Source organism: Manis pentadactyla, chromosome 1 (assembly GCF_030020395.1).
Source record: "Manis pentadactyla isolate mManPen7 chromosome 1, mManPen7.hap1, whole genome shotgun sequence".
Taxonomy (NCBI): domain Eukaryota; kingdom Metazoa; phylum Chordata; class Mammalia; order Pholidota; family Manidae; genus Manis; species Manis pentadactyla.
The window spans coordinates 201,925,364-201,952,792 of NC_080019.1; the positions used below are offsets into that span (position 1 = coordinate 201,925,364).

At 45.8% G+C, this 27,429-nt stretch overlaps 1 protein-coding gene across 2 annotated transcripts; it reads right to left on the reverse strand.

Annotated features, from left to right (window-relative positions):
* Positions 1-4,034: 4,034 nt before the first annotated feature.
* Positions 4,035-27,266, reverse strand: CHCHD4 (coiled-coil-helix-coiled-coil-helix domain containing 4). 2 transcript variants are annotated; one of them, XM_036911484.2, is made up of 3 exons: positions 27,015-27,266; positions 18,779-18,877; positions 4,035-5,166 (listed from the first exon to the last, which is right to left on the reverse strand). In XM_036911484.2, the coding sequence occupies exons 1-3, from the start codon at positions 27,034-27,036 to the stop codon at positions 4,865-4,867; spliced, it is 423 nt and encodes a 140-aa protein (XP_036767379.1). In that variant the 5' UTR covers positions 27,037-27,266; the 3' UTR covers positions 4,035-4,864. The 2 variants fall into 2 exon arrangements, with proteins under 2 accessions (XP_036767379.1, XP_036767380.1); XM_036911485.2 differs by lacking the exon at positions 27,015-27,266 and having other exon boundaries at positions 18,751-18,877.
* Between the last annotated feature and the right edge of the window lie 163 nt (positions 27,267-27,429).

Genomic DNA, 27,429 nt, shown 5'->3' on the forward strand with positions numbered 1-27,429 from the left:
TAAAAAATATGCAACCCATATGGGAGAAGAAAGGTCAGTGTTTAACGAAACAGCAATAGATATTAAGAAAAAAAAGTTTCCCTCTCATATGAACCTTATGTTCCCAGAACTTTCTCTCTGAAAAAAATTAATATGGGATTTTAAGTTTTCTGTCATAAAGTAATACACACACGCATTGTAGATAATTTTGCACTGTATCCAAATCATTTAATTTATATGCTATGAATGTCTTGCCCATTTCTATTTGCATCCTCTTAGATCTTGATTCAGATATTATTTTCCTTCCTCCTGCATTACATTCCTTGAAAATTCTTTTGGTGAAGTTCTGTTCAAGGTACATTGTCCCTTTTTTGTCTAAAAATGTCTTTCTCTTGTACTCACTCTTGAAAGATATTTTAGCAAGATACACAGTTCTATGTGGGCTGATATTTTCTTTTAGCACCTTGGAAAAATTATTACTGTCTTTGGCTTACACTGTTGATTTTTAAGAATTATGTTTTCATTATGGATATTGTACTTTTAAAGGATGATTCCATACATTCTTGTTTAGTTTTAATTTCTTGTATTAGTTTAAAGTATTATGTATTTTCACTAAAATGTATCTACATATGGAAATCCATCTTACATTCATATTGTTATATGTCTAAGTTAAGCTGTAATCCATATATCTAATTATGTATTTTGAAGACCTATGTCTTTATTTCTTCCAATACTTGTTCTTCTTCCCCTCATTTACTACTTGTGAAGTTCCAACTCAGTGTGTGTGAAACCTTATTTTATTCTCTATATCTCAATTTTTTATATTTTCCATCTCTGTTCTCTAAATTGCATCCTAATTTCTTCAGTTGAATATTCTGTTCACTAATTCTCTCTTCAGCTGTGTTTAAACTGCTGTTTCATACATCTATTAATTGTGTATTAGATTTTTTTTGTTCCTAAGAGTTTCATGTGTTTAATCAGTAGTACTTTATAATTACATATTTTATTCATATTTTATTTTTATATGTCTTTAAGCATTAAAATTTTTTTCTCTACCTGATAACCAGAATTAATATCCATGGAAATATAATTTCACTTAAGGTCTTGATGGCTATTCTTAGCATTTTCTAATTTTAGATTAGTTTCCTATTTGGCAAACTTTAATAGAGAAAATAAACATTCTAGTTGAGATGTATTTCTCCAGAGGAGATTTGAATTTTCTTCTTCCTGTTATATAGCACAAGTCTGGGGAATTTTCAGATTATTTTTTTGTTTAGATTTTTCTGGACTCTACACATGGTATAAAGTTGAATTATAAACCAACACAAAAGCAAGATTTTGTTCCCCAGGAACCAAAGAAGTAGAAAGGTAATTTCATTGTTAACATCCTTTGCCAGATTTTCCTAGCTCATATTTTTTGCTAAAGGCATGTATTAAAAGTACTTTGGAATGTATGCACCCAATTTCATAGCAGCACTGTTCACAACAGCCAAAAGGTGGATATAAGGGACAGAGGCCGAGATGGGTGCCAAGTGAAGTAAGAGAGTAACAGAAAGACAAATGCTGTTTGACTCCATTTATATGTGGTCCCTAGAGTAGTCAACATCATAGAGACAGAAAGCAGAATGGGGGTTGCCAGGGGCAGGGGGAGAGGGAGTTACTATTTAATGGGTACAGATTTCCAGCTTCAGAATATGAAAAATTTCTGGGGATGGACAGCATTGATGGTTGCACAACAATGTGAAAAAGTGAATATACCTAATACCACTGAACTATACACTTGAAAATGGTTTAAATGGTAAATTTTATGTTGTGTATTTCTTACCACAATTTTCAAAAAATATTGATTGGAAGGACACACTCAGTTATGCTGATAGTTACCTCTGGAAGAGGCAGAGAATGGGAATGGGATAAAGAGGGACCTCAATTTGATGAGCATCTTTCTAAGCTTTTCCCATTAGCCTTGATTTTAAGTGTTGCACTTTATTACAGCTGAGCCTTATATAGCCAGTATGTGGGACAAAGAAATCCTCTGGCTCCTCCACCAACTTGGAGTAATGAGAATGGTTGTGGGGAAAATGGAAGTTCCTGTGGCCAGGATCCTCACCTGAACTTAAACTACTTGATAATGTAATTGGCCTGCTGCTAGACTACTGCTTCCACACCCACAGGCAATAGCTATTATTGACCAAGTCACTGTAGAATCTTTCCTCTAACCAAGTGGATTTGGGCAGACAGTTTGAGAACCTCTGTAAGAGTTGCCATGGTGTCTTGCCAATGGGTTTCAGCCCCAGGCAAGTTCGGTATGGATTCAATGTCACCAAAGAAATGACAGCAAAACATTCTTGGGGTGAAAGGGTTATACCCAACTTTATTTCCAGGTGGCAGGTCAGTCACTAGAATCCCATTCACTCAGAGCGAGTCTGCATGCAGCAAGCCGGTCTCTGCCTCTGGGCCCGTCTGCACAGTCGTCCCACACAGCTGTCCTCTGAGCCTCTCTGCACAGTCGTCCTGTACAGCCATCCTTTGGGCCTCTGTCCTCAGTGCTGCCACCACTCCAGCCTCTGGTTTCCTGCAGCCTTGCAGCCCTACCATTGTGTCATGCCCAGAGCACTGGGCAGAGCTCTTTTTATAGAGTCAACAGCCATGTAGTGCCCACAGGTGTGCCATGAACTAGTCAGCCACGGCCAGATAAGAATCCTGGCCACAGGAACTCTCATTTTATCCACACATGGCTAGAAGATAATCTCCCAAAAATCCAGTGCCAGCATCTAGTACCCAACCCATTTCTTCAGCTTTCTAGTGAGTGCTGGCTTCCTGACTGATCGTGTGGTCACGCAGGAAGGGCCACATATGAATCACTTTCTCACATCCCTAGGACTTGGCTGTGTGGAGGTTTCCCGAATAGCCAAGTGAATGGGATCCATGACATTGTCACAAGGCAGTAACATCTCAGTGGTGACCAAATTTTTACTGAAAAAAAAATGTGTTTTGTTCAATGTGCAAGGCTCTGTTTGAGGCCAAAAGAAGTTAAAAGGGCCCTTCTTGGGGCTGTCAGCTTCCAAACTTCGCCAGCTCCAGGTTTTTGCTCCTAAGCAAGTTTTTAAAACGTTCCAGATATGGATACCACAGTTCTCTACCTACCACCTCAAACCGCATCTCCTCACATCCGATGCGGCTGTCAGGCTTCCCTGGGGCATTACCGGGTTCTGTGGTGTGGCCGGCGGCTTTCTGGTGCTCACGTCCTTGTGCCCCTTGAGTGTGGGCTGTGACTGACTTTCGACAGACAGAATACGGTAAGGTGACAGCATGTCATATTTGAGAGTAGTTTACAAAAAGCCTTGCAGCTCCCATCTCTCTCTGGTGTGCTCTAACGGAAGCCACTTGCCACGCGGGAGCTACCTCTGGGGAGGCCCAAATGACAGGAAACCAAGAGGGCCCTGGCCAACAGCCCGTGAGAAACCAAGGCCCTCAGCCCAATGCCCCACAAGGAATGGAATCCAGTCACAAGCCACCCAAGTGATGTGGAAAGGCTGTCAAGCCTGGAGAGGACGTAGCCTCGCTGACACCATAAGCACAGCCCCATGATGCTCTGGGCCCGATGAAGCTGAGCTGTGCCCAGACTCCTGACTAGCAGCAACTGTGAGAGAATAAATGTTTCAAGCTGCTAAGTTTTAAAGTAATTATTTACATAGCACTAGAGGACTAAAACACATGGGACATGGGACAGATGTGGCACTACTGTATCACAGGCTGAAAACTGTCTGACAGTTACCTTGGGCAAGTCAGCCTGCAAGGGCTTCAGTCCCTTACCTGCAAATGGGAGGGGTCTCCCCATCTCACAGGTGAACTGCAGTACCTGTAGGAAGGCCTCTCCTCACTGGCAAAAGCAGTTAACTTGCTATGAACCCAACAAAATTGTAACAGATTCTAACTGGCTTGCCAGTATCTTAAATGAGAAATTGAAGAGGAATTTCAATTGAATTTTCGATAATTTATAATTTCCTTGTATCAAAAACATTTTTAATTAGTAGAAACAAAGGACACATTCAAAATCAGGTAAAAATCATGTTTCCCCTTTTAATTGACTACTTAATTCACAGCACTTCCACTCTTGGTTGCTACTTTGGTAACAATTAGGTCCCCACCTCTCAAGAACACTGAGTCTGAAAAGGCTGAGACAGAGCTAGTGTGAACACAGGTCCCAAACCAGGGCTTTTGGAATAACAAGAACAGCGAAAACCAGACTTTCTTCTGACTTAGAAAGGGACGATCAATCAGAGCATCCAAAGCCCTGCTTTCCATACACAGAAAACCAGGAGCTCAATGTGAAAATGGGAACCAAAATATATCAGAAATGCAGTGCAGTATCTCAGTACTCTGGATGGAGAGGACTTTGGGGAAGTAGGCATCTGCCCACGTGGCCTCTGCATAAGGAATGGCCCCACTTCAACATGTGTAAAGGAAGATGTTTTGTTTCTATTTGATTTCCTGAAGGGGTATACAATCCACTAAGAGGGATATACTTAATCAGGATGGATCAGCTTGCTCATGAGAGACACTCACAGATAATGACTTTCAGTTGCTGAGAATATTCAGCACATTATTTCAAAATGGCAAAATGCAGGGCGATCTGAGAATTCAAAAGTGACAGCTACATTCGCTGGCAGGTTTACGTAAGACACACGTGCACTACAACCCCATTTTTCCAGTGTATATGTCAAAGGCCCAAGACCCTTGATCATAAAAATAAGTTATTTTGTACATTACAGTGCACAGAACAACAGAGGAAAGACACTTCTTGGAGAGTGATGCAAAGGCATTTGGTAAAAGGTTCGTATCACTCTGACGTGGAAGGATGGGAGCCAGGGCCTCATGGCCTTCATTAGCTTGACGCCTCCTCTTCTTTGGCTGCCAAGGCCTCGGTGGGAGCCGACTCCTCTGAACGTTCTGCTGGCATCTCCTCCTCCTCCTCCTCCTCCTCCTCCTGGGGATAGAGGTCAGGGTATTTCTGCATGCACTCCTGCATGGCTCGGAACTGGTCTACACAGTCTGACCCCTTTATGTCCTCAGTGCTGTAGTGGAAGCAGGAAAAGGCCGACTTGAACTGTTCCCCACAGGGGCCACTGGCCATTCCCCCAAGGCACGGGCAGTTCCAGTTAATGTCTCCATTTGGCAGGATCAATCCTGGAACAGGAAGATGGGTAAGAAAAATGTGAGGTTCGGACTACAGGGAAGATGGCGGCGTGAGTAGAGCAGCGGAAATCTCCTCCCAAAACAACATATATCTATGAAAATATAACAAAGACAACCCTTCCTAGAATAAAGACCAGAGGGCACAGGACAATATCCAGACCACATCCGCACCTGAGAGAACCCAGCGCCTCGCGAAGGGGGTAAGATACAAGCCCCGGCCCCGCGGGAGCCGAGCGCCCCTCCCCCCGACTCCCGGCGGGAGAAGAATAGGGAGAGCGGGAGGGAGACGGAGCCCAGGACTGCCGAACACCCAGCCCCAGCCATCCAGGCCAGAGCGCAGACACAGTACGTGCCCAGGGGGCCCTGGATGCTAGGAAAACAGGGCAGCAAGAACAGTGAGCGGGCACCAGAGGCTGGGCGCTGGAGGACATAAGAAAAGCGCGTGACCAATTTTTTTTTTTTCCTTTTTGCTGCTTTGTTTTGGCGAGCGCTTTTTGGAAGACTTAAAGGGATAGGGACCTCAATACTAGGGAAACAGGGCAGCAAGACCGGTGAGCAGAGGCCTGAGGCTGGCGCCGGAGAATAAAGAAAAACGAACGACCACCTTTTCTTTAATTAAAAAAAAATTTTTTTTTTCTTTTTTTTGGTGGTCGTTTTGTTTTGGCGGGTGCTTTTTGGAAGCCTTAAAGGGGCAGGGCGGGACACTTAATCCAGAGGTAGGGAATCCGGGTATCTCTGGGCACCCTAACCCCTGGGCTGCAGGGAGCACGGAGGCCCCTTACGGAGATAAATAGCCTCCCAGCCGCTCCCGCTCCAACGCGACTCCAACATTTTGGAGTAGCTGCCCGAGCCAGGCCACGCCCACAGCAACAGCGGAGATTAACTCCCTAGCAGCCGGGCAGGAAGCAGAAACCCTGCCTGCGCGCAGCTGCGCAGCACAAGCCACTAGAGGTCGCTGTTCTCCCAGGAGAGGAGGGCCACAAACCAACAAGAAAGGAAGTTCTTCCAGCTGTCACTCGTTCCAGCTCTGCAAACTATTCCTATCACCATGAAAAGGCAAAGCTACAGGCAGACAAAGATCACAGAGACAACACCAGAGAAGGAGACAGACCTAACCAGTCTTCCTGAAAAAGAATTCAAAATAAGAATCATAAACATGCTGAAAGAGATGCAGAGAAATACGCAAGAGAAATGGGATGAAGTCTGGAGGGAGGTCACAGACGCCAGAAAGGAGATCACAGAAATGAAACAAACTCTGGAAGGGTTTATAAGCAGAATGGATAGGACGCAAGAGGCCATTGATGGAATTGAAATCAAACAGGGACGCATAGAAGCTGACATAGAGAGAGACAAAAGGATCTCCAGGAATGAAATAATATTAAGAGAACTGTGTGACCAATCCAAAAGGAACAATATCCGTATTATAGGGGTCCCAGAAGAAGAGAGAGGAAAAGAGATGGAAAGTATCTTACAAGAAATAATTGCTGAAAACTTCCCCAAACTGGGGGAGGAAATAATCGAACAGACCACGGAAATACACAGAAACCCCAACAGAAAGGATCCAAGGAGGACAACACCAAGACACCTAATAATTAAAATGGCAAAGATCAAGGACAAGGAAAGAGTTTTAAAGGCAGCTAGAGAGAAAAAGGTCACCTATAAAGGAAAACCCATCAGGCTAACATCAGATTTCTCAACAGAAACCCTACAGGCCAGAACAGAATGGCATGATATATTTAATACAATGAAACAGAAGGGCCTTGAACCAAGGATACTGTATCCAGCACGACTATCATTCAAATATGACGGTGGGATTAAACAATTCCCAGACAAACAAAAGCTGAGGGAATTTGCTTCCCACAAACCACCTCTACAGAACATCTTACAGGGACTGCTCTAGATGGGAGCACTCCTACAAAGAGCACAGCACAAAACACCCAACATATGAAGAATCGAGGAGGAGGAACAAGAAGGGAGAGAAGAAAAGAATCTCCAGACAGTGTATATAACAGCTCAATAAGCGAGGGAAGTTAGGCAGTAAGATACTAAAGAGGCTAACATTGAACCTTTGGTAACCACGAATCTAAAGCCTGCAATGGCAATAAGTACATATCCTTCAATAGTCACCCTAAATGTTAATGGGCTGAATGCACCAATCAAAAGACACAGAGTAATAGAATGGATAAAAAAGCAAGACCCATCTATATGCTGCTTATAAGAAACTCACCTCAAACCCAAAGACATGTACAGACTAAAAGTCAAGGGATGGAAAAACATATTTCAAGCAAACAAAAGCGAGAAGAAAGCAGGGGTTGCAGTACTAATATCAGACAAAATAGACTTCAAAACAAAGAAAGTAACAAGAGATAAAGAAGGACACTACATAATGATAAAGGGCTCAGTCCAACAAGAGGATATAACCATTCTAAATATATATGCACCCAACACAGGAGCACCAGCATATGTGAAACAAATACTAACAGAACTAAAGGGGGATATAGACTGCAATGCATTCATTCTAGGAGACTTCAACACACCACACACCCCAAAGGATAGGTCCATCGGGCAGAAAATAAGTAAGGACACGGAAGCACTGAACAACACAGTAGAGCAGATGGACCTAATAGACATCTATAGAACTCTACATCCAAAAGCAACAGGATATACATTCTTCTCAAGTGCACATGGAACATTCTCCAGAATAGAGCACATACTAGGCCACAAAAAGAGCCTCAGAAAATTCCAAAAGATTGAAATCCTACCAACCAACTTTTCAGACCACAAAGGCATAAAACTAGAAATAAACTGTACAAAGAAAGCAAAGAGGCTCACAAACACATGGAGGGTTAACAACACGCTCCTAAATAATCAATGGATCAATGACCAAATCAAAATGGAGATCCAGCAATATATGGAAACAAATGACAACAACAACACTAAGCCCCAGCTTCTGTGGGACACAGCAAAAGCAGTCTTAAGAGGAAAGTATATAGCAATCCAAGCACATTTAAAAAAGGAAGAGCAATCCCAAATGAATGGTCTAATGTCACAATTATCGAAATTGGAAAAAGAAGAACAGATGAGGCCTAAGGTCAGCTGAAGGAGGGACATAATAAAGATCAGAGAAGAAATAAATAAAATTGAGAAGAATAAAACAATAGCAAAAATCAATGAAACCAAGAGCTGGTTCTTCGAGAAAATAAACAAAATAGATAAGCCTCTAGCCAGACTTATTAAGAAGAAAAGAGAGTCAACAGAAATCAACAGTATCAGAAACGAGAAAGGAAAAATCACGACGGACCCCACAGAAATACAAAGAATTATTAGAGAATACTATGAAAACCTATATGCTAACAAGCTGGGAAACCTAGGAGAAATGGACAACTTCCTAGAAAAATACAACCTTCCAAGATTGACCCAGGAAGAAACAGAAAATCTAAACAGACCAATTACCAGCAACGAAATTGAAGAGGTAATCAAAAAACTGCCAAAGAACAAAACCCCCGGGCCAGATGGATTTACCTCGGAATTTTATCAGACATACTGGGAAGACATAATACCCATTCTCCTTAAAGTTTTCCAAAAAATAGAGGAGGAGGGGATACTCCCAAACTCATTCTATGAAGCTAACATCACCCTAATACCAAAACCAGGCAAAGACCCCACCGAAAAAGAAAACAACAGACCAGTACCCCTGATGAACGTAGATGCAAAAATACTCAACAAAATATTAGCAAACCGAATTCAAAAATACATCAAAAGAATCATACACCATGACCAAGTGGGATTCATCCCAGGGATGCAAGGATGGTACAACATTCGAAAGTCCATCAACATCATCCACCACATCAACAAAAAGAAAGACAAAAACCACATGATCATCTCCATAGATGCTGAAAAAGCATTTGACAAAGTTCAACATCCATTCATGATAAAAACTCTCAGCAAAATGGGAATAGAGGGCAAGTACCTCAACATAATAAAGGCCATTTATGATAAACCCACAGCCAACATTATTTTGAACAGCGAGAAGCTGAAAGCATTTCCTCTGAGATCGGGAACTAGACAGGGATGCCCACTCTCTCCACTGTTATTTAACATAGTACTGGAGGTCCTAGCCACGGCAATCAGACAAAACAAAGAAATACAAGGAATCCAGACTGGTAAAGAAGAAGTTAAACTGTCAGTATTTGCAGATGACATGATATTGTACATAAAAAACCCTAAAGACTCCACTCCAAAACTACTAGAACTGATATCGGAATACAGCAAAGTTGCAGGATACAAAATCAATACACAGAAATCTGTGGCTTTCCTATACACTAATAATGAACCAACAGAAAGAGAAATCAGGAAAACAACTCCATTCACAATTGCATCAAAAAAAATAAAATACCTAGGAATAAACCTAACCAAGGAAGTGAAAGACTTATACTCTGAAAACTACAAGTCACTCTTAAGAGAAATTAAAGGGGACACTAACAGATGGAAACTCATCCCATGCTCGTGGCTAGGAAGAATTAATATCGTCAACATGGCCATCCTGCCCAAAGCAATATACAGATTTGATGCAATCCCTATGAAACTACCAGCAACATTCTTCAATGAACTGGAACAAATAATTCAAAAATTCATATGGAAACACCAAAGACCCCGAATAGTCAAAGCAATCCTGAGAAAGAAGAATAAAGTAGGGGGGATCTCACTCCCCAACTTCAAGCTCTACTATAAAGCCATAGTAATCAAGACAATTTGGTACTGGCACAAGAGCAGAGCCACAGACCAATGGAACAGACTAGAGAATCCAGACATTAACCCAGACATATATGGTCAATTAATATTTGATAAAGGAGCCATGGACATACAATGGCAAAATGACAGTCTCTTCAACAGATGGTGCTGGCAAAACTGGACAGCTACATGTAGGAGAATGAAACTGGACCATTGTCTAACCCCATATACAAAAGTAAACTGAAAATGGATCAAAGACATGAATGTAAGTCATGAAACCATTAAACTCTTGGAAGAAAACATAGGCAAAAACCTCTTAGACATAAACATGAGTGACCTCTTCTTGAACATATCTCCCCGGGCAAGGAAAACAACAGCAAAAATGAGTAAGTGGGACTATATTAAGCTGAAAAGCTTCTGTACAGCAAAAGACACCATCAATAGAACAAAAAGGATCCCTACAGTATGGGAGAGTACATTTGAAAATGACACATCCGATAAAGGCTTGACGTCCAGAATATATAAAGAGCTCACACGCCTCAACAAACAAAAAACAAATAACCCAATTAAAAAATGGGCAGAGGAACTGAACAGACAGTTCTCCAAAAAAGAAATACAGATGGCCAACAGACACATGAAAAGATGCTCCACATCGCTAATTATCAGAGAAATGCAAATTAAAACTACAATGAGGTATCACCTCACACCAGTAAGGATGGCTGCCATCCAAAAGACAAACAACAACAAATGTTGGCGAGGCTGTGGAGAAAAGGAAACCCTCCTACACTGCTGGTGGGAATGTAAGTTAGTTCAACCATTGTGGAAAGCAGTATGGAGGTACATCAAAATGCTCAAAACAGACTTACCATTTGACCCAGGAATTGCACTCCTAGGAATTTACCCTAAGAATGCAGCAATCAAGTATGAGAAAGATCAGTGCACCCCTATGTTTATCGCAGCACTATTTACAATAGCCAAGAATTGGAAGCAACCTAAATGTCCATCGATAGATGAATGGATAAAGAAGATGTGGTACATATACACAATGGAATACTACTCAGCCATAAGAAAAGGGCAAATCCAACCATTTGCAGCAACATGGACGGAGCTGGAGGGTATTATGCTCAGTGAAACAAGCCAAGCGGAGAAAGAGAAATACCAAATGTTTTCACTTATCTGTGGAATATAAGAACAAAGGAAAAACTGAAGGAACAAAACAGCAGCAGAATCACAGAACTCAAGAATGGACTAACAGGTACCAAAGGGAAAGGGACTGGGGAGGATGGGTGGGTAGGGAGGGATAAGTGGGGGGGAGAAGTAGGGGGGTATTAAGATTAGCATGCATGGGGGGGTAGGAGAAAAGGGAGGGCTGTACAACACAGAGAAGGCAAGTAGTGATTCTACAACATTTTGCTATGCTGATGGACAGTGACTGTAAAGGGGTTTATAGGGGGGACCTGGTATAGGGGAGAGCCTAGTAAACATAATATTCGTCATGTAAGTGTAGATTAGTGATACCAAAAACAAAACAAAACAAAACAAAACAAAAAAAAAAGGGCAGTTCCTGTGTGGTAACCTCCAATGAGTTCTACACAAGGGTATAAAGGGCATATAAAAGTGTAGGCAAAGGATCTGTTTGTGTTTATACAGAGGATCAAAGCCTAATTGGGCTACCCCGAAAATGAACTAAGATACGATATGAAAAAGAACTTCCAACATCAGCACTCTCTGGAAGACTCATGCCAGAAGATGATCATCAAAAAACCCCAACAAAGATCCACGCACTGCTACAGCTGTAGATGCACTCATCCCACCAGTTCCTGGACTTGCCATGGGAATGAGGAAGGAGATATCTAAGCTGGCCTGTGCATACAGTAAAACAACAAATTTGACTGGATCTATACTGTTGGAACTCAACCAAGAATTAGGAGAAGTGCAAATTGTAGCGCTCCAAAATCTTACAACTACAGACTATTTACTGTTAAAAGAACATAAGGGATGTGAACATTCCCCAGGAATGGGTTGTTTTAATTTGTCTGATTTCTCTCAGACTGTTCAAGTTCAGTTGGACAATATCCACCATATCATAGATAAGTTTTCACAAATGCCTAAGGTGCCGAACTGGTTTTCTTGGTTTCACTGGAGATGGCTGGTAATTACAGGTATGCTTTCGTTATGTAACTATACTCCTATTATGTTAATGTGTGTGCGCAATTTAAGTAGTAGCTTAAAACCTATACATGCTGAAGTTACTCTACAAGAAGATATGTCAAAGAAATAATCAATCTTCCCATGTTTTCTGCCGCCTGCTACTTCTATAGCTTTTCTTCTTCCTTCCTAATTACAACCCTTAAATAGAATTCGTGCCTCAAATCAAATTTACCGAGTATCATAATTCTTCCAAGTGGTAAAGATACCTCAAGACAAATGCTGGGCATAGAAGCTACAGGGCATAAATATGCAAAGAAATGAAAAGCTAACCATTTCAAACAATAAGGCTTCTCTCTCACTTACCAACTTTACATTTCCCTGTATGGCCCCGGAAGATGACTGGTTAGCCAGAGACGGGTAAGATTCCTCAAGGGAGGAACAACCTAAGACAGGCACAGTTGCAGAGGGGTCATCAGGTGAGAAATTGGGGATCAACAGAGGTGAGGCTTAGAACCTCACCCCCCGTTCTGAGAGAAATCTTCTGTATACGTGGATGTTTTATTGCCCTTGTCTAACTTGGATTAACACATAGTCTACAGGCACACACCTGATCATCTACATTTGCTCTCTTACAACACTAAACTATGTTTTCTACCTTTATCTTGTATCTACCTACCACTTCAGCATTTTATTAAAAATAATAATAATAAAGAGAGAAATGTGGTATCCACATATAAATCAAGTATAAAAACCAAATGAGTATTCATATTTGAACTGACTGTTTATAGTTCATAATGCATGAGCAAAACCAAAAGTTTCTGTGATGACTGCCCTTGTACTGTTCACTATTAACTTATTCATTATGTAAGAATTTGTTCTCCATGTAAGAACTTGTTTGTTATGCCTCAGAAGATTGGAGACTGACAAAAATTAGGCTTGGGGTGGATTAATGATTGTGCATTGAGCATTGACTCCCCTATACAGAATTTTATCGTTGTTAACAACCATTTGATCAATAAATATGAGAGATGCCCTCACAAAAAAAAAAAAAAAAGTACAGACTTCCAATGGTAAAATAAATAAGTAACCGGGATGTAATGTATAGCATAAGGAATATAGTCAAGATATTGTAACAGCTTGGTAGGGTGATAGCTGGAACCTAGAATTGTCATGTATATAAATGTTTTATCACTGTGTTGTACACCTGAAACTAATGTAATGTAATACTGTGTGTCAACTACCCTTCAATAAAAAATAATTATCTACAAAAAAAAAAAAAAATGAAAAATGTGAGGTTCCAGAAAAAACAAAATCAAAACCCAGCCCATCCTCACAGGCCACTCAGGAGGTGCAGGACAGTCTGAACTGCTGCCTGGGAGGCACCCGTCTGTGACCTGCCTCTCGGCCTGGACTGGCTTTAGTGCCTGGCACAAGCCCAGCACCCCTTGGCTCGGCGGGAGAGAAGCCACTGTCGGCAACTTTCTCCATGTGTAACAATGATGTACATTCTAAGCCACCTCCCAGTGTTGTCACAGTGGCTGTGTTCCAAGAACTAAATATTGGAAACCATTTAATCTCCAAAGAAGCCATCACTTGGATGTTCAGCAAGCGCTGTGAAAGCCCACTTAAAGGAGCTGAAATGTTTATTCATCTCCACTGTTCACCCTCTGCTCCCCTCCCATGCAGAGCGTCAGGACCAGCTCCCACACCTGCATGGCCCCCTCCTCTTCAAGCCCCTCTCGCTCTGCGGCTGCTGTTAAGCTCAGCATGAGGACTGGCCCTCCTGCACTGACTGGGAAGATGTCCAAGACATGCCACACGCGGAAAAGGCTAGTGGCAGACCAGAGTGGTATGATTCCTGTAACAATGAGAAACCTGAGGGGTACCAACCATAGCACCAAACTGTTAAGTTGCACCTATGGCTGGTGAGGGGGTGGGATGACAGATGGATTTTCATTTGCAATATTATATAGACCCCTTACTTTTGATTTTGACACTTTTTCTTTGAACGTGATTCACATCTAAAGAGTATTTCCTGATTTTCCAACATGCTTTCAAGATGGCTTCCTTTTCAGCTTTGGGACAGACACAGAAATACAATTCATACAGAAGTTTCTCACTTGACTCCTCTGCAGAGCCTAAGAGCATTCTTTAAGACAGACTCAAAATGCCCAGCGAAATCACACAACTTTTTGCTCTAGCTGTGGCACTCTGACCTAGTGTTCAAAGTCCTAGGCTTGGGCTGAAAGCAGCTTCTGAATTCTAGCTCAGGAAGCTTCACTGATCAACAAAGTTGTGGCAGTTCCTCGTTTGTGAAGTGGGCTAATGGTAGAGACTTTGACAGGAACTGCCCCTGGTGGGTGCTCACCACTAGCCCCATTAAGAGCTGGGTGCAGCATCTTGAACGTTAAGCTCTATCTAGTAAATAGCACTTTTGACAATCTTCTGCAGGAGGTACTGGCCCCAGTTAGTAAGAGGTTGTTGGGATTCAGGGGTTTGCAAGTCAGGACTGCAGCTGGGGCCCGCAGGATTCCCAGCTGTTTCCCCCATCTCACCACCTCTCTACACAGGCCGACTCAGTGCTGCAACCATGCAGGCACACCTCAGGGATAGCGCAGGTTCGGTTCCCACAATAAAGTGAATCTTGCAATGAAGCGAGCCAAATGAGTTTTTCAGTTTCCCAGTGCAAATTAGTTATATTTATGTTATACTGCAGTCAAGAGTGTAGCATTATATCTAAAAAAATGTACATATCTTAATTAAAAACACTCTATTGCTAAAAAATGCTAGCCAGTGTCTGAGCTTTCAGCAAATCATACTCCTTTTGCTGGTGGAGGGTCTTGCCTCGATGTCGATGGCAGCTGACTGATCAGGGTTGGGGTTGCGGCAATTTCTTAAAATAAAGTTTGCTGCATCAACTGATTCTCCCTTTCGTGAATGGTTTCTCTGTAGCATGCAATGATGTTTGATAGCATTTTACCCAGAGTCAGACTTCAAGATTGGAGCCAGTCCTCAAACCCTGCTGCTGCTTTATCAACTAAGCTTATATAATATTCTAAATCCTTGTCATTTCAACAATCTTCACATCTCCACCTGGAGTAGTTTCCATCTTAAGAAACCAGTTTGCTTATCCTTAAGAAGCAACTCTGTTCAAATTTTATCATAGGATTGTGACAGTTCAGTCCAATTTAATAAAGTCTTTATCTTCTAATTCTAGACTCCATTTCTAATTCTAGTTCTCTTGCCATTTCCACATCTGCAGTTACTTCCTTCAATGAAGTCTTGAGTCCCTCAAAGTCTCCCATTTGGGTTAGAATCGGCTTCTTCCAAAAGTCCTGTTAATTGCTGATATTTTTACCTCTTCCCATGAATCTTGAATGTTCTGACTGGTATGTCAGATGGTGAATCCTTTCTTAGATTTTCAATTTACTTTGCCCAGATCCACAGAGGAATCACCATCTAAGACAATGATAGCCTTACAAAATGTATTTCTTAATTAAGATGTGGAAGCTGAAATGACTCCTTGATCCATGGGCTGCAGAATGGATGCTGTGTTAGCAGGCACAAAAACCACATTAATCTTGTTGGCCATCTCCATCAGAGCTCTTAGGTGACTAAGTGCATAGTCAGTGAGCAGTAACATGTTGAAAAAAATCTTTTTTCTGAGCAGTGGATCTCAACAATGGGCTTTAAAATAGTCAGTAAACTATGTTGTAAACAGATGGGCTGTCATCCAGGCTGAAGTGTTCTTCATAGAGCACAGGCAGAATAGATTTAGCATCATTCTTAAGGGCCTTGACTTTTAGAATGGTGCATGAGCACTGGCTTCCACTTGTGGTCACCAGCTGCATCAGCCCCTCCCAAGCTCTGAAACCAGGCATTGACTTCTCCTCTTTAGCTATGAGTCCTGGATGGCATCTTTAAATCGAAGGCTGTTTTGTCTACATTGAAAAGCTATTGTTTAGTGTAGCCACCTGCATTACTGATCTTAGCAACATCTTCTGGATAACTTGCTTCAGCTTCTCCATCAGCACCTGCTGCTTCACTTGGTACTTTAGTGTTCTGGAGACAGTCTCTTTCCATTAACCTCATGCACAAACCTATGCTAGCTTCTGACTTTTCTCCTACCGCTGCTTCACCTCTTTCAGCCTTCACAGAATTGAATAGTTAGGGCCTTGCTCTGGCTTATGCTTTGGTTTAAGGAATGTTGTGGCTGGTTTTATCTTTTATCCAGATCACTACAACTTCCTCCGTATCAACAATAAGGCTGCTTCACTTACTTACCATTCTTGTGCTCACTAGAGTAGCACTTTCTATTTCCTTCAAGAACTTTTCCCTTGCACCCACAACTTGACCAACTGGTACAAGAGGCCTAGCTTTTGGCCTGTCTCAGCTTTTGACATGCCTTCCTCACTAAATTTAATCATTTCTAGCTTTTGATCTAAAGTGAGAGATGTGTGGCTCTTCTTTTTATTGGAACACTTAGAGGCCATTGCAGGGTTATTAACTGGCCTAATTTCATACTGTTGTGTCTCAGGAATAAGGAGGCTGGAAGAGAGGGAGAGAGATGGGGGAATGGCCCGGGGGGTGGAGGTCAGAACACACAGCACTTATCGATTAAGTTTGCCATCTATATGGGACTGGTTTGTGGTGCCCCAAAACAATGACAATAATTCACTGCTCACCGTAACAAATACAATTAAGAAAAGTTTGAAATATTGCGAGAATTACCAAAAATGTGACAGAGACATGAGGTAAGCAAATGCTGTTGGTAAAACGGTGAGAGATGGGCTTAATGCAGGGTTAACAAACTTTCAACGTGTAAAAATGCAGTATCTGCATAGCACAGTAACATGTGGTGTACCTGTGCACAAATGTTGCCCCCTGGAGGCTCCAAACTGGTAACAAACCTGTACAACCAGTTTCCAAAAGAAAAAATAGATCATGACAGCTGCATTTAAAATCACAGCCCAGATCTGCAGGAGTCCTGGTTTCATTATTTGTCAGGGAAGGAACTAGCGTGAGGTGGCTCCCCACAGGGCATGCATATAATGCTGGTTTACATTTCAGGGAGGCGAAGTAAAAGCAGACAGCAGCTTCAGAGTGTTAGATGAAGCCCGGATGCAGTGTGGGTTCAAACATGCGATCAAAGGCTGGAGTTCTAGTCCACTAGCTTCCTTGGCTTGTACCCACCTCCACCCAGGACCTCAGTTTTCCCACTGGACCAAGTGATCTTTAAGGCCCTCCTACCTTTTTGATTCTGTGAAAAGTAACTCTGCTGTTCCAAGAGCTATCTCAGCCATGGAACTGGGTGCTGGGGTGCAGGCAGTCGGCATAAATTGGCAGCCTACTTAGTCTGCATAGTATTTTTGCAGTTGAGAGCTCAGGACCTGGGTCCCAGATTTCTGTTTTATACGCTTCTTCATACAACTATTCATCTGAAGGGGCTGCAAAGGCAAATACCTATAGTGTCTAAGCAGATGTATTATAAATGACAGAAGCTTGGAGAGAAAACAAGGACAATAAAGTCTGGCAGGAACTGGAGGGGAAGGCGTGCTCTTGAGGCAGCCTCATTCTGTTTAAAAACACTATGAGGCAGACAAAACAAAGCTGATTTGTCCTGCAGGCTTCTCAGTCTCTATCAGTTAATGAAATGTGCTTAATATGATGGACCTAAAGATAGGCCAAGCACTAGAATTTACACAATTTATTTTTCTTTGTAAGATGCTGATTCAAGATTTCTCCTGAGCTGTGGCTCTCAGAACACTAACACTTCACATAACGTGTGCACTTCCCACTGTTCCAACGGGATGCAAAAGACACATCCTTCATTTTACTCTAATCCTTGAGAGCAGTCAGGGCAATGTGTGAAGGGTCCTCTGAGGATGTACACTTTAGTAAGCACTTGGGAAATTCTCATCAGGAGCCCATACTTCACAGGTGTCTGCTACAAGCTCTTTCAACCACATCTATCACCTATCAGCATTGAAGGTTAATTAGTATCATGGTGTCAGAAATAGCTTTAGATAGTGAACTGTTTTACAGTATGTGGATGGATATTTATGAATGCTGCACACACACCTGGGCCTCACACAGGCCAGGTAAGTTCAAGTGAGTCAACAGTCTAAGCCTTTGTGTGACACCCTATAACTGAGTTGTATGCATAGTTCTGACACTGTGGGCTGAATCCTGCTGAAAAACCAGCCCTCTCCCCCAAATCAGCTTTTCCTGAACGGTGCTTGCTGGGGCTCCTACGAGGAGAGAGCAGCAACTGCACATCCAACAGAACAAGGTACATGACCTCAGTGCCTGCTCGCTCACAGAGTCTGTACGTGCGGCAGAACTGAGTCCAGCAACCAGGCCGAGTGGGAGGGTCCCTATCACCTTGGTCAGCACCTGCAGCTGCTGGAACCCACTGACACCCTCCCTCAAAACGTAATCATCAGGGAGCATCCGACCAGCTTGAGTCAGTGCAAAGACTCAGAAGGAAAAGAGGCAAGAGACCTTCACTAAGGAGAAACCCAGCTGCCTGCCTAATGGCTGGGGTGCATCAGAACAAGGGCTGGAGGGTGCTCTGCAGGGCCCGCACACCTGACAGCCAGACTGCAGCTGAGGTGGACACCTGGAAACCCAGCCAAGGCTGGAAACCCAGCCAAGGCTGGGAGCAGACGGGACAGCTCCCTCAGTACGTGCCTGTGGGCCCCGGGAGGCCCCATGTTACCGTGCTCCTCATATGGATCGTTGGGGTCATCGGCCACCAGCTCTGCGTTGCTTGGAGTTTCGTGGTCTTCTTTGGTCACAAATATGATTCGATCCTTCCCTAGAGTTTGGAGAACAGAGGAAGAAATGTTTCATCCTAAACACAAGGTAGCCACGTAAGCCAAGTTTGAAGACTGTCCCACGTGAAACCCCAAAGTGAGGGGCCATCAGATGCGCCTCCCGGGCTGCGTTGCTGACTCTGAGAGATGGTCCAGCAGCCACCTCTCCTGAATGCCTGCAGCTGACCAACTCCACCGAGGTCATGGGTGAGGAGGATGCCCTACCCGCCGTATGCATCCTCCAGGTGAGACCAAGTGCCCCAATCTAGTCGGTGCTGCTGCTTACAGCTGCTACAACTCGTTTCTTCATCCCATCAAGAGAGGAGCTGTCCCCCCTCAGAACTCCCCCAACGCCGACGATCCCAGGATTCCCCATCAACCCCTGGAGACCCGTCTGCCTGCTGTATCTTCCCTCTCCCCAGGCCTCACAGGGTCTGCAAGCAGCCTTCAGATGACACGTGGGGAATGAAGACAACTTACTAGGCGGGGAGGGGGTTTGGAAGGCATGCTGCTGAGCACCCCTGCCCCCTTCCACAAGCTGCTCTCATGCTGGAGGGCAAAGGAGTGGGAGGGACAGGAAAAAGCACAGGAGAAAGACTTGCTTTTAGACCCCCAGGGGTTACCCACAGGGTTCAGAATGCAAAGTGTGAGAAAGACAGAACTTTGACGAGGGGAGAGGTGCCCAGCGATGTCGGTGCCCAGCCAGCAGCCTTCACAGCCCACAGCTCATGTAGCCACTTGATGTCTGTCCAAGGTGACACCCTGTGGGAAGAGACCCTGTCACAGCCTCTGGGAGGCTGAGGACACATGTGGTCTGGGAAGCCCGTGGTCAAGACTCCCTCTAGGCTTGCTGGCCCCTAATCATGGCCTGGAGAAGAAAGGGATCATGACGGTGGGCAACACTGGTGGCTACCCACAGTCTGTGAGGCCTGGGGGCTATTTCCCAACAAGTGGAAGGGCTTGGGGCAAGAGGGACTATTTCACAGAGGTGCTGATATTAACTTCTATGCCCATCTGCAGTTTGTTATTTTTTAGAATGCACACCCAATCCAAATATAATAGGCTTGGCAGTAATGTCAGGACAGAGGCCCTAGAAGGCGCAGCATCAGGAAGCCAGCCTTAACAGGGCCTGTGCCCTGGCCGACCACAGTGCCCAGCCCCTGGTGCCTGGCTGCCAGAGGCTCCCGCCAAACGCGTACTTTGTGAGTCTCAAGGGCAGCTGGGTGGACACAGAAGGAAGAATCAGTGTTGACAACCAGGATGGGTGCATTCTGAGGCTTGTTTCAGCTGGCCTTACGTAACCCTGTTAAGTTTTATCACCTTCTGCCTCATTTTAGACAACAGAAAACCAAGGCCCAGAGGCTACTCAATATCAGCCAGCCAGAAATGGCAGGGCCAGCACCTCCCCCGTCCAGCTCTCTCCCAGGCTCTGCCCCACACCTTGTCAGCACACCACCTCACCATCCTGAAGCCTGCGGCCCTCAGCTGTCCCATATTCCTGCTGGGGGCGAGGAGCACCTTGTCCTCACTCCCCACATGCTGCATGGCCATCAGTTTGCCCCGCAGCCCCTCAGGGGTGGACTGGGGCCAGCCCTGCCGGGTCCTGCGTGTCAGCTAGCTCCGCCGTCCTGTCACACTGAGAGAAGGCAGCAGGGGCCACTGCGTGGTGCTGAGCCTGAGGTGGGACCCCAGCGCTGCATGTCTCCAAAGACCACACTGTGGAGATCCTGGGCACACACGCTTGCTGCCCACCCAACACACAGTAAAAATGACAGCTGTCACCGAGTACTTAGCTGGCATGTCACACTCTCCTGGGAGCTTTGGGTAGGAATAACTTTTGTATAATAAATACTGACCCTGGCTCTGCCCCCAAGAAGCTTTAAATCCAAGGGAGTGTTTGCTGAGTGAATGGGCAGGAGTCTTTGCTAAGCTGCCAGGTATCCCTCTGGTGAAGGGCAAGACAAATTCAGCAGCCCTACCAACCACCGGTTCTGACATAACGGGACCCTCCTCTGGATGGGAGGGGCCTGGCCTTTAAGGTTTCCTCAGGCACCATTCAAACGTGCCCTTAGACAGGGCCTAGCCAGTGGCCTGGAGTGAGTTGGCCAGGGAAGGGGCAGAGCTGGCCTGCAGAAATGTGGCTCTCTGGCTTTTTCTGACTATCTCGTACTGTTTTCCCTTTGTACTTAGGAAGGCCAGTCACAGGCATGCTGGAAAAAGCTGGAGTACTTGAGGGAGGGGCTTGGGGAGAGCATGTGGGTGACAGCAAAAACCAGAGGACAGCTGAGGGGGCAGAGGGAAGGCACCCTGGCGCTTTATACCCTCTTGACCCCCACACAGGGTCTCCCCCATGGGCCAACAGTGATGACAGAGGACCCCCAGCTGAGCTGAGGTTACTGCTCCCAGAGCGGGTCTCTGCCTCACCGCCTCACATTTTATGTTGGGAAAGACGGCTCTTCCCATGTGGCCTGGGAAAGGGTTTGAGCCAGGCAGCCAGGGCTTATTAAAGTACCCAGTGGCCTTGTAATTCTGACCAGTTTTCAAACACTTGAAAGCAATCTGTAAGAATGCTGAATGCTAAGCAGAAGAAGCTGACCCGGATTTCTCAGCTCTGGCAGTTTTGTTCACCAAGCTCTCAGCCTGGCCCTGGGTAGCTGGGTACTGGAGGCCTGCATGGGGTTTGTGAGGCAGAGGCCAGGCCGCAGCCAACAGAAGGTGCATCAAGGTCTCTGGCACATCCATTCTGCTCACTGGCTCCCTTGGTAACCATCATGCAGTCAGGTTGGGAATCACAGGCTGAGCCCGTCCCACCGAGAATGTGCCAGGTCTCTCCCCGCAGGGGCAAGGCCTCTCATGCATCTTCCTGGACGTCACCCTTAGAGAATGGTTCTTCTGGATTGGTGGATGTGATGTTGTGATCTGTAATAAATACATTTTGGTCTTTGACCCTGTTTCTGGCACAGAGCTCCTAAAACCCTTGAAATGCCCCAAGTGAAGACAGTGATTAAGGTGTCTTTTGATCCCACGTAAGGATCACCAGGAGAACCAGCCACGTGATTGGAGTGCAACTTTCACCCCCACTCCCCACCTCTAGGGAGGGGAGCGGGGCTGGAGGTTGAACCAACTAACAATGATTTAATCAACCATGCCTGTATAATGAAGCCTCCATAAAAATCCACAAGGACAGGGTTCAGAGAGCTTCCAGGTTAGTGAGCAGGTGGAGAATCAGGAAGAGGGGTGCTCTTGAAGAGGGCACAGAAGCCCCACACCCCTTCCCCACACCTTGCCCCATGCATCTCTTCCATCTGGCCGTTCATGAGTTGGGCCCTTTTATAATAAACTGGTAATCTAGTAAGTAAATGTTTCTCTGAGGTCTGTGAGCTGCTCTAGCAAATTAATGGAACCCAAAGAGAGGCCTTTGGACCCTCAGGTCCGTAGTTGGTCAGAAGCACAGGGGACGGACGACCTAGACAGGCGGTGGCGCCTGAAGTGGTGGTGAGGGGCAGTCTCATGGGACTGAGCCCTTAACTTGTAGGATTTGATGCCATCTCCAGGTAGGTAAGAGTATCAGAATTGAGCTGAATTGTAGGACACTCTGCTGGTGCGGGAGAATTGCGTGGTGTGGGTTTGCACACTGGAATTGGAATTCTTGGCAGCACACCATAAGAACTTCCTTTTACACACATCTGGGCTCCCAGCAGTGTGTTTTACACCTGTCAGCTCATTTAATCCACTGTGGGGTATTACTGCATCAAACATCATCTACCAGTTTCAATTAATGTTCTTACAGTGAATGCTGTCAGAATTCAATTCATCCATCTGGTTTTGGAGTTAAGACTATAGGCAAGTGTTTTCACGTTTTAAGTGCAAGTTTCTTAGACATTTACATGGCAAAAGAAAAACAGTAAATCAATATAAGAATTTCTGTCCTTTGGACTCCATATATTTCTCGAACTTAAGAGGCAGTGGTCCCCCATGTTGGACTGACTATAGAAGCAGTAGCTTGTTAAAAGCATGGATCTGGGACTCGGGAGCCTTCACTCACAAGCTGACAGTGTGTGGCTCTTAAAACCTCAGAGACAGTCCACTCTCCCACTCCCCACTCTGTCCCTGAGGACCATGCACACCCATCTCCACAGGGGCCCTCTACGTGGTCAGCTCACAGCCTGATTGCCCCACGTTCTGCACACCCGTGACTGGTTCCCTCATGCCTGTCAGACTGCGGCTCTCTATGTGGGCTGAGCTGTTCAGGCCTCCGTCCCCCAGTGAATGCCCACGATGGGCTCCTGGATTCCTCAACAGGCCGAGGCCACACAGCTGGCAAGTATACTAAGATGAACCTTGGGTCCGTCTGACTGCTGTTCTCACTGCAGCACAAAGGGGCCCCTCTGGGGTCCTTCACTGGGGTCTGATTCCCTCACTGGTCTGCACTTTAGTTCCGTAATCCCACAAGCAAAATAGCTTAATCAGGAGGATCTTTTGGATTCCTAGTGCCTTCAGCGCAAAGTACTGGACCTCCTAGCTCCTTGCCTCCTCCACTGTCTTTTTAACTTGATGGTTTTTACACTTTAAATTAAGTTTATCCACATCTTTAGCTGACTTACGGTCAACTTAATCTAACTCTTGACCATGTGGTAGCTTAATCTAACTCAGAGGCCTCATGGACAGAAGAGAAGTGTGGGAAGGACAGTCTGACTGAAGTCAGTCTGGCAGAGAATGCGATGATTCTGATCCTGACTGGGTGGTACTTTCCCAGGGCCACCACTGGACGGATCTGGATGGGGATCTGGTCCATTCGGGCTGCTTTGACAAAATACCAGCCTGGATGGTTTATAAACAACAGGAACTTTCTGCTCAGTCCTGGAGGCTGGGAGGTCCAAGATCAAGGCATGGGCTTGGCTGCCTTTCGGTGAGGTCCCGCTTCCTGCTCAAAGCTGGCACCTTCTTGCTGTGTCCTCCCACAGTAGTAGGGGGCTCTCTAATCCCATTCATGAGGACAGCACCCTCATGACTTCAGCACCTCCCAGAGACCCCACCTACTACTACTACCAGCACCCTTGGGGGTTAGGATTCCTACGTAGGAATTTGGGAGGCACACAGTCATGCCATAGCACTGGGGAAAGGTCCCCCAGGAGATCTGACTGTGGCCTCTGGGCAGGGACATCCCCAGTCCTGGTAACCCAGATGGTCACGCCTGTTGAATGGACAAATAACAGTACAGGCTGAAAACCATCTGTAGAAAGAACAAAAGCACAAGCCTGGGCCTGAGGAGCTAAAGGCGTTGGGCGCTCTGGCCCACAGCACATCAGTATTGCAGAGTCTGAGGACTGGGTCCCTCTCTTGGCTTAAGCACTTTAACAGATGTGGTCTCAGGAACCTTCTTGGGCCTCAGAAAACAGGCCCCCGCACCAGCTCAGACTACCTGCTTCCCGTTGTGAGGGCAAAAATCAAGAGACTTCAGTAAACAAAGGAGGTGGAGTGAGTTTCTGCTCTCACCTGAAATCCTGCTCAAAAGACAGCAGTTTTTAAAATGGCATCAAATGACAAGGATAAAATGTCCAAGAAAAGAGACAGAGGCTAAAGGTGTTGATAAGTTTTGGAAGTGGGAAAGCTAGCAGAGGACTGCTCTCTGACATATGAATAGAAAAAGCAGAACTCGAAAAAAAGTCCCAGGAGGGCAAGTCAACTGGAAGAACCCAGGCCCCATGTGAGGACCCTGTGAGGGCTGGGCACTGGAGGTTCAGAGGTCACCCTGAAGCAGGACTCGAGGTGGCGCTGAGAAGAGATCACTGCTTGAGCAGCTGGACACCAGGACACCCCCAATTCTGTACTCTATGTACAGTCGTCCTTGACTCCTGTCTTTCCCTCACACCTCCACCATCAGATCCAGCTGGCTCTACCTTCAAGTACATCCAGAATGATCTGCATCCTTCGCTGCCATGACCCCATCTCCCACCACCCATGCCCTCCATTTTGCACAAACATGCTGCTCACAGGCCTGCCTCTGGGCCTTGCACAGGCTGTTTCTCCCTCCGGAGCACTCTCCTCAGATGTCCTCACAGCCACCCTCTCCCTGCCTTTATGTCTCCTGCTCAGAGGCCACCTTCCTTGTCTCCTCCCTATCTCCTTACTCCGCTTCATTTTTCTCCAAAGCACCTCCTCACCTAACATATTAAATATTTGTTTGCCATCTGTCTCCCCCCATTAAAATGTCAGCTCCTCAGGGCAAGGATTTGTCTGTTCTGTTCATTGCAGTGTCCCCAGAGCCTAGAACAGTGCCCCGAACACACTGGGTAATCAATATTGTTGAAAAAGTGAATGGAAAAACTGAGTTCCAGATTAGGACACAAGACCCCAGCCCCAGCAGAAGGCAGGAAAGATGTACCAGGCGAAGGGAACAGCCAAGAGGCCACCATGGCTGAGCAGTGATGGGTTGGTTAGAGATCAGGCAGGGGCTAGACTACGTAAGCCCTTATATGGAAAGGAGTTTGGAATCATTTCTCTAAGTATAAAGAATTCATGTGTAGAAGTACAAAAGGCTGGGCATTTAGGGGATAGTCATATGGAAAAGATAAAAACTAGGGAAGCACTAAGGTGCTTTCAACTTGCATCCCCAAACTAAGAGAGATCTTTGACCCAGGAAAAGATAAGGATGGAAAGGGCCTCTCCTTCCCAGAGAACATGTGACTCCTATAAATCATCAAGGGCAAGGAAGGACCTTATTTGCACAGACTCATTATCCTGAAAAGCTCACACTTACTTGCAGCATGAAGTTAAATTAGAGATTCAGAGAAAATGAAATTAAAAACAAGACCTGCAGCCTAATAAAGAGGGGAGGGCAAAGGACTTTTGTTCATGGCTCAGTTAAGTATTAATCAAGATATGGTCCTCATTAGGGACATCAGTGAGTATTAAGGCTTTCTGAGAGAGAGAGGAGGTGTTCTAGAGTGACGGCGGGGTACTGAGGAAAGGATTTTAGCATTAGCATTTTAGTTTGAGCTGTTCCTCCTAACCAGCCACATGACCTTGGGTAGGTCACCTCCTTCTCTGGCCTCAGGTTCCCTGAATTAAACTGAGAGAACTGGACTGACTATTCACCAAAGTGCTTTGGGTGAAGCCCAACTTTCTCTAGTTTTACAGTCTCAGGTGTCCAGTCATCACCAGGCCCAGAGAAGGTTCTTCAGGAATATCTGCTGAATGAATGAGGACCACCTTCTCATTTTACAAGGTTGGAAACTGTGGCCTGGAAGGGTTAGGTGGCAGCTCAGGGACAAAAGAGCCAGTCAGTGGTGGTGGGTGGGGAGGCCCTAGAACTTCTGAGCTCCCCCATGGGGGTAACAAATGTAAAGAGATGGCAGAGCCCAACTTTGTTGTGGGATGGTGGGGCTTTTTTTCCCAGCTGAGGGCTCCCAGGAATCCAGGGGGTACCAGACTGGATAGTGCATTTCTAAAATCAGACTGCCGGGACTCAGTCGCTGGTTCCACAACTTACTGGTCGTGTGACTTTATCACCTCTGTGTTTTAGTTTACTTTTCGGTAAAATGCAGATAGTAACAGAGCCTGGCTTAAAAAGGTCGCTACGAGATCAATGAGCAAAGACATATAAAGCTCCCCTAACAGTGCTTGTGTGTAGTAGGGGCCCAATAAATAAATGCTCCCGTTGTGGTACTTGTATCAATCCAGCACAGCGCCTAACCCGAGTGGAAACTTTTCGGGACGTGCAAAAAAGTCGCGTGCAAATGGAAACACGTGGTGTGGGATTAGAACGATAGTAATAATAAATCCCCAAATACGAGCCAGAGGAAACGATCTCAGCACGTCCTGCGCCCCGTCCGGCCTGATTTATGAACTCCCCCACGTGCTGGTCCCTCTGAGGTCCGGGTTCGAGGCTCCCCCGTGACCTTGGACGAGCCTCGATCCTCCCAGAGTCTCGGTTTTCTCATTTGCAAAACGGGGGCGACGACCCCGCCGCCCAACCCGCCCGAGGGTCCCGGAAAAGGCACCCCGGACCGCGGTCGGGCTGCCGGCGCCTGCATTAGGGTCGTGGGGCGCCGAGGCCTGTGGGGGCCGAGCCGCACAGTCCGCTTGTCCCCTGCAGGCGCTCGTAAGCCGGTCTCCAAGGCAGTCCGCCCTCCCTACCTTCCTGGCGGCAGTAGGCCATGGCTGCAGCCCTGCACTCAGAACCCGCAGTAACAGTGATAGCCGCGGTGGCGGCTGCAGCTTCGCGCCGTGACCTCTCCTCAGGCTGGGCGGGCGGCTCCGAGGCCCGCGCGGTTCCGCCCACTCAAGGCCTGCCCGTCGCGCGCCTGCCTGCGCGCCTTCCCAGACGCAGCCCGACCCCCTCAGCCGAGAACTACATTTCCCACGTGGCTGCGCGCCGCCCGGCACTTCTTCGGGCTGTAGGAACAAATTTCCCGGAATAGCTTACAGTGCGCAGGCGCAACAATGAGGTACAGCGCGCAGTGCAACTTTGCGGAGAAAGCACCTAACCCCGGACTACATTTTCCAGGAGGCCTTGCGGCGCGCGAGGACGTAAAAGTTGGGTCCGTGGGGC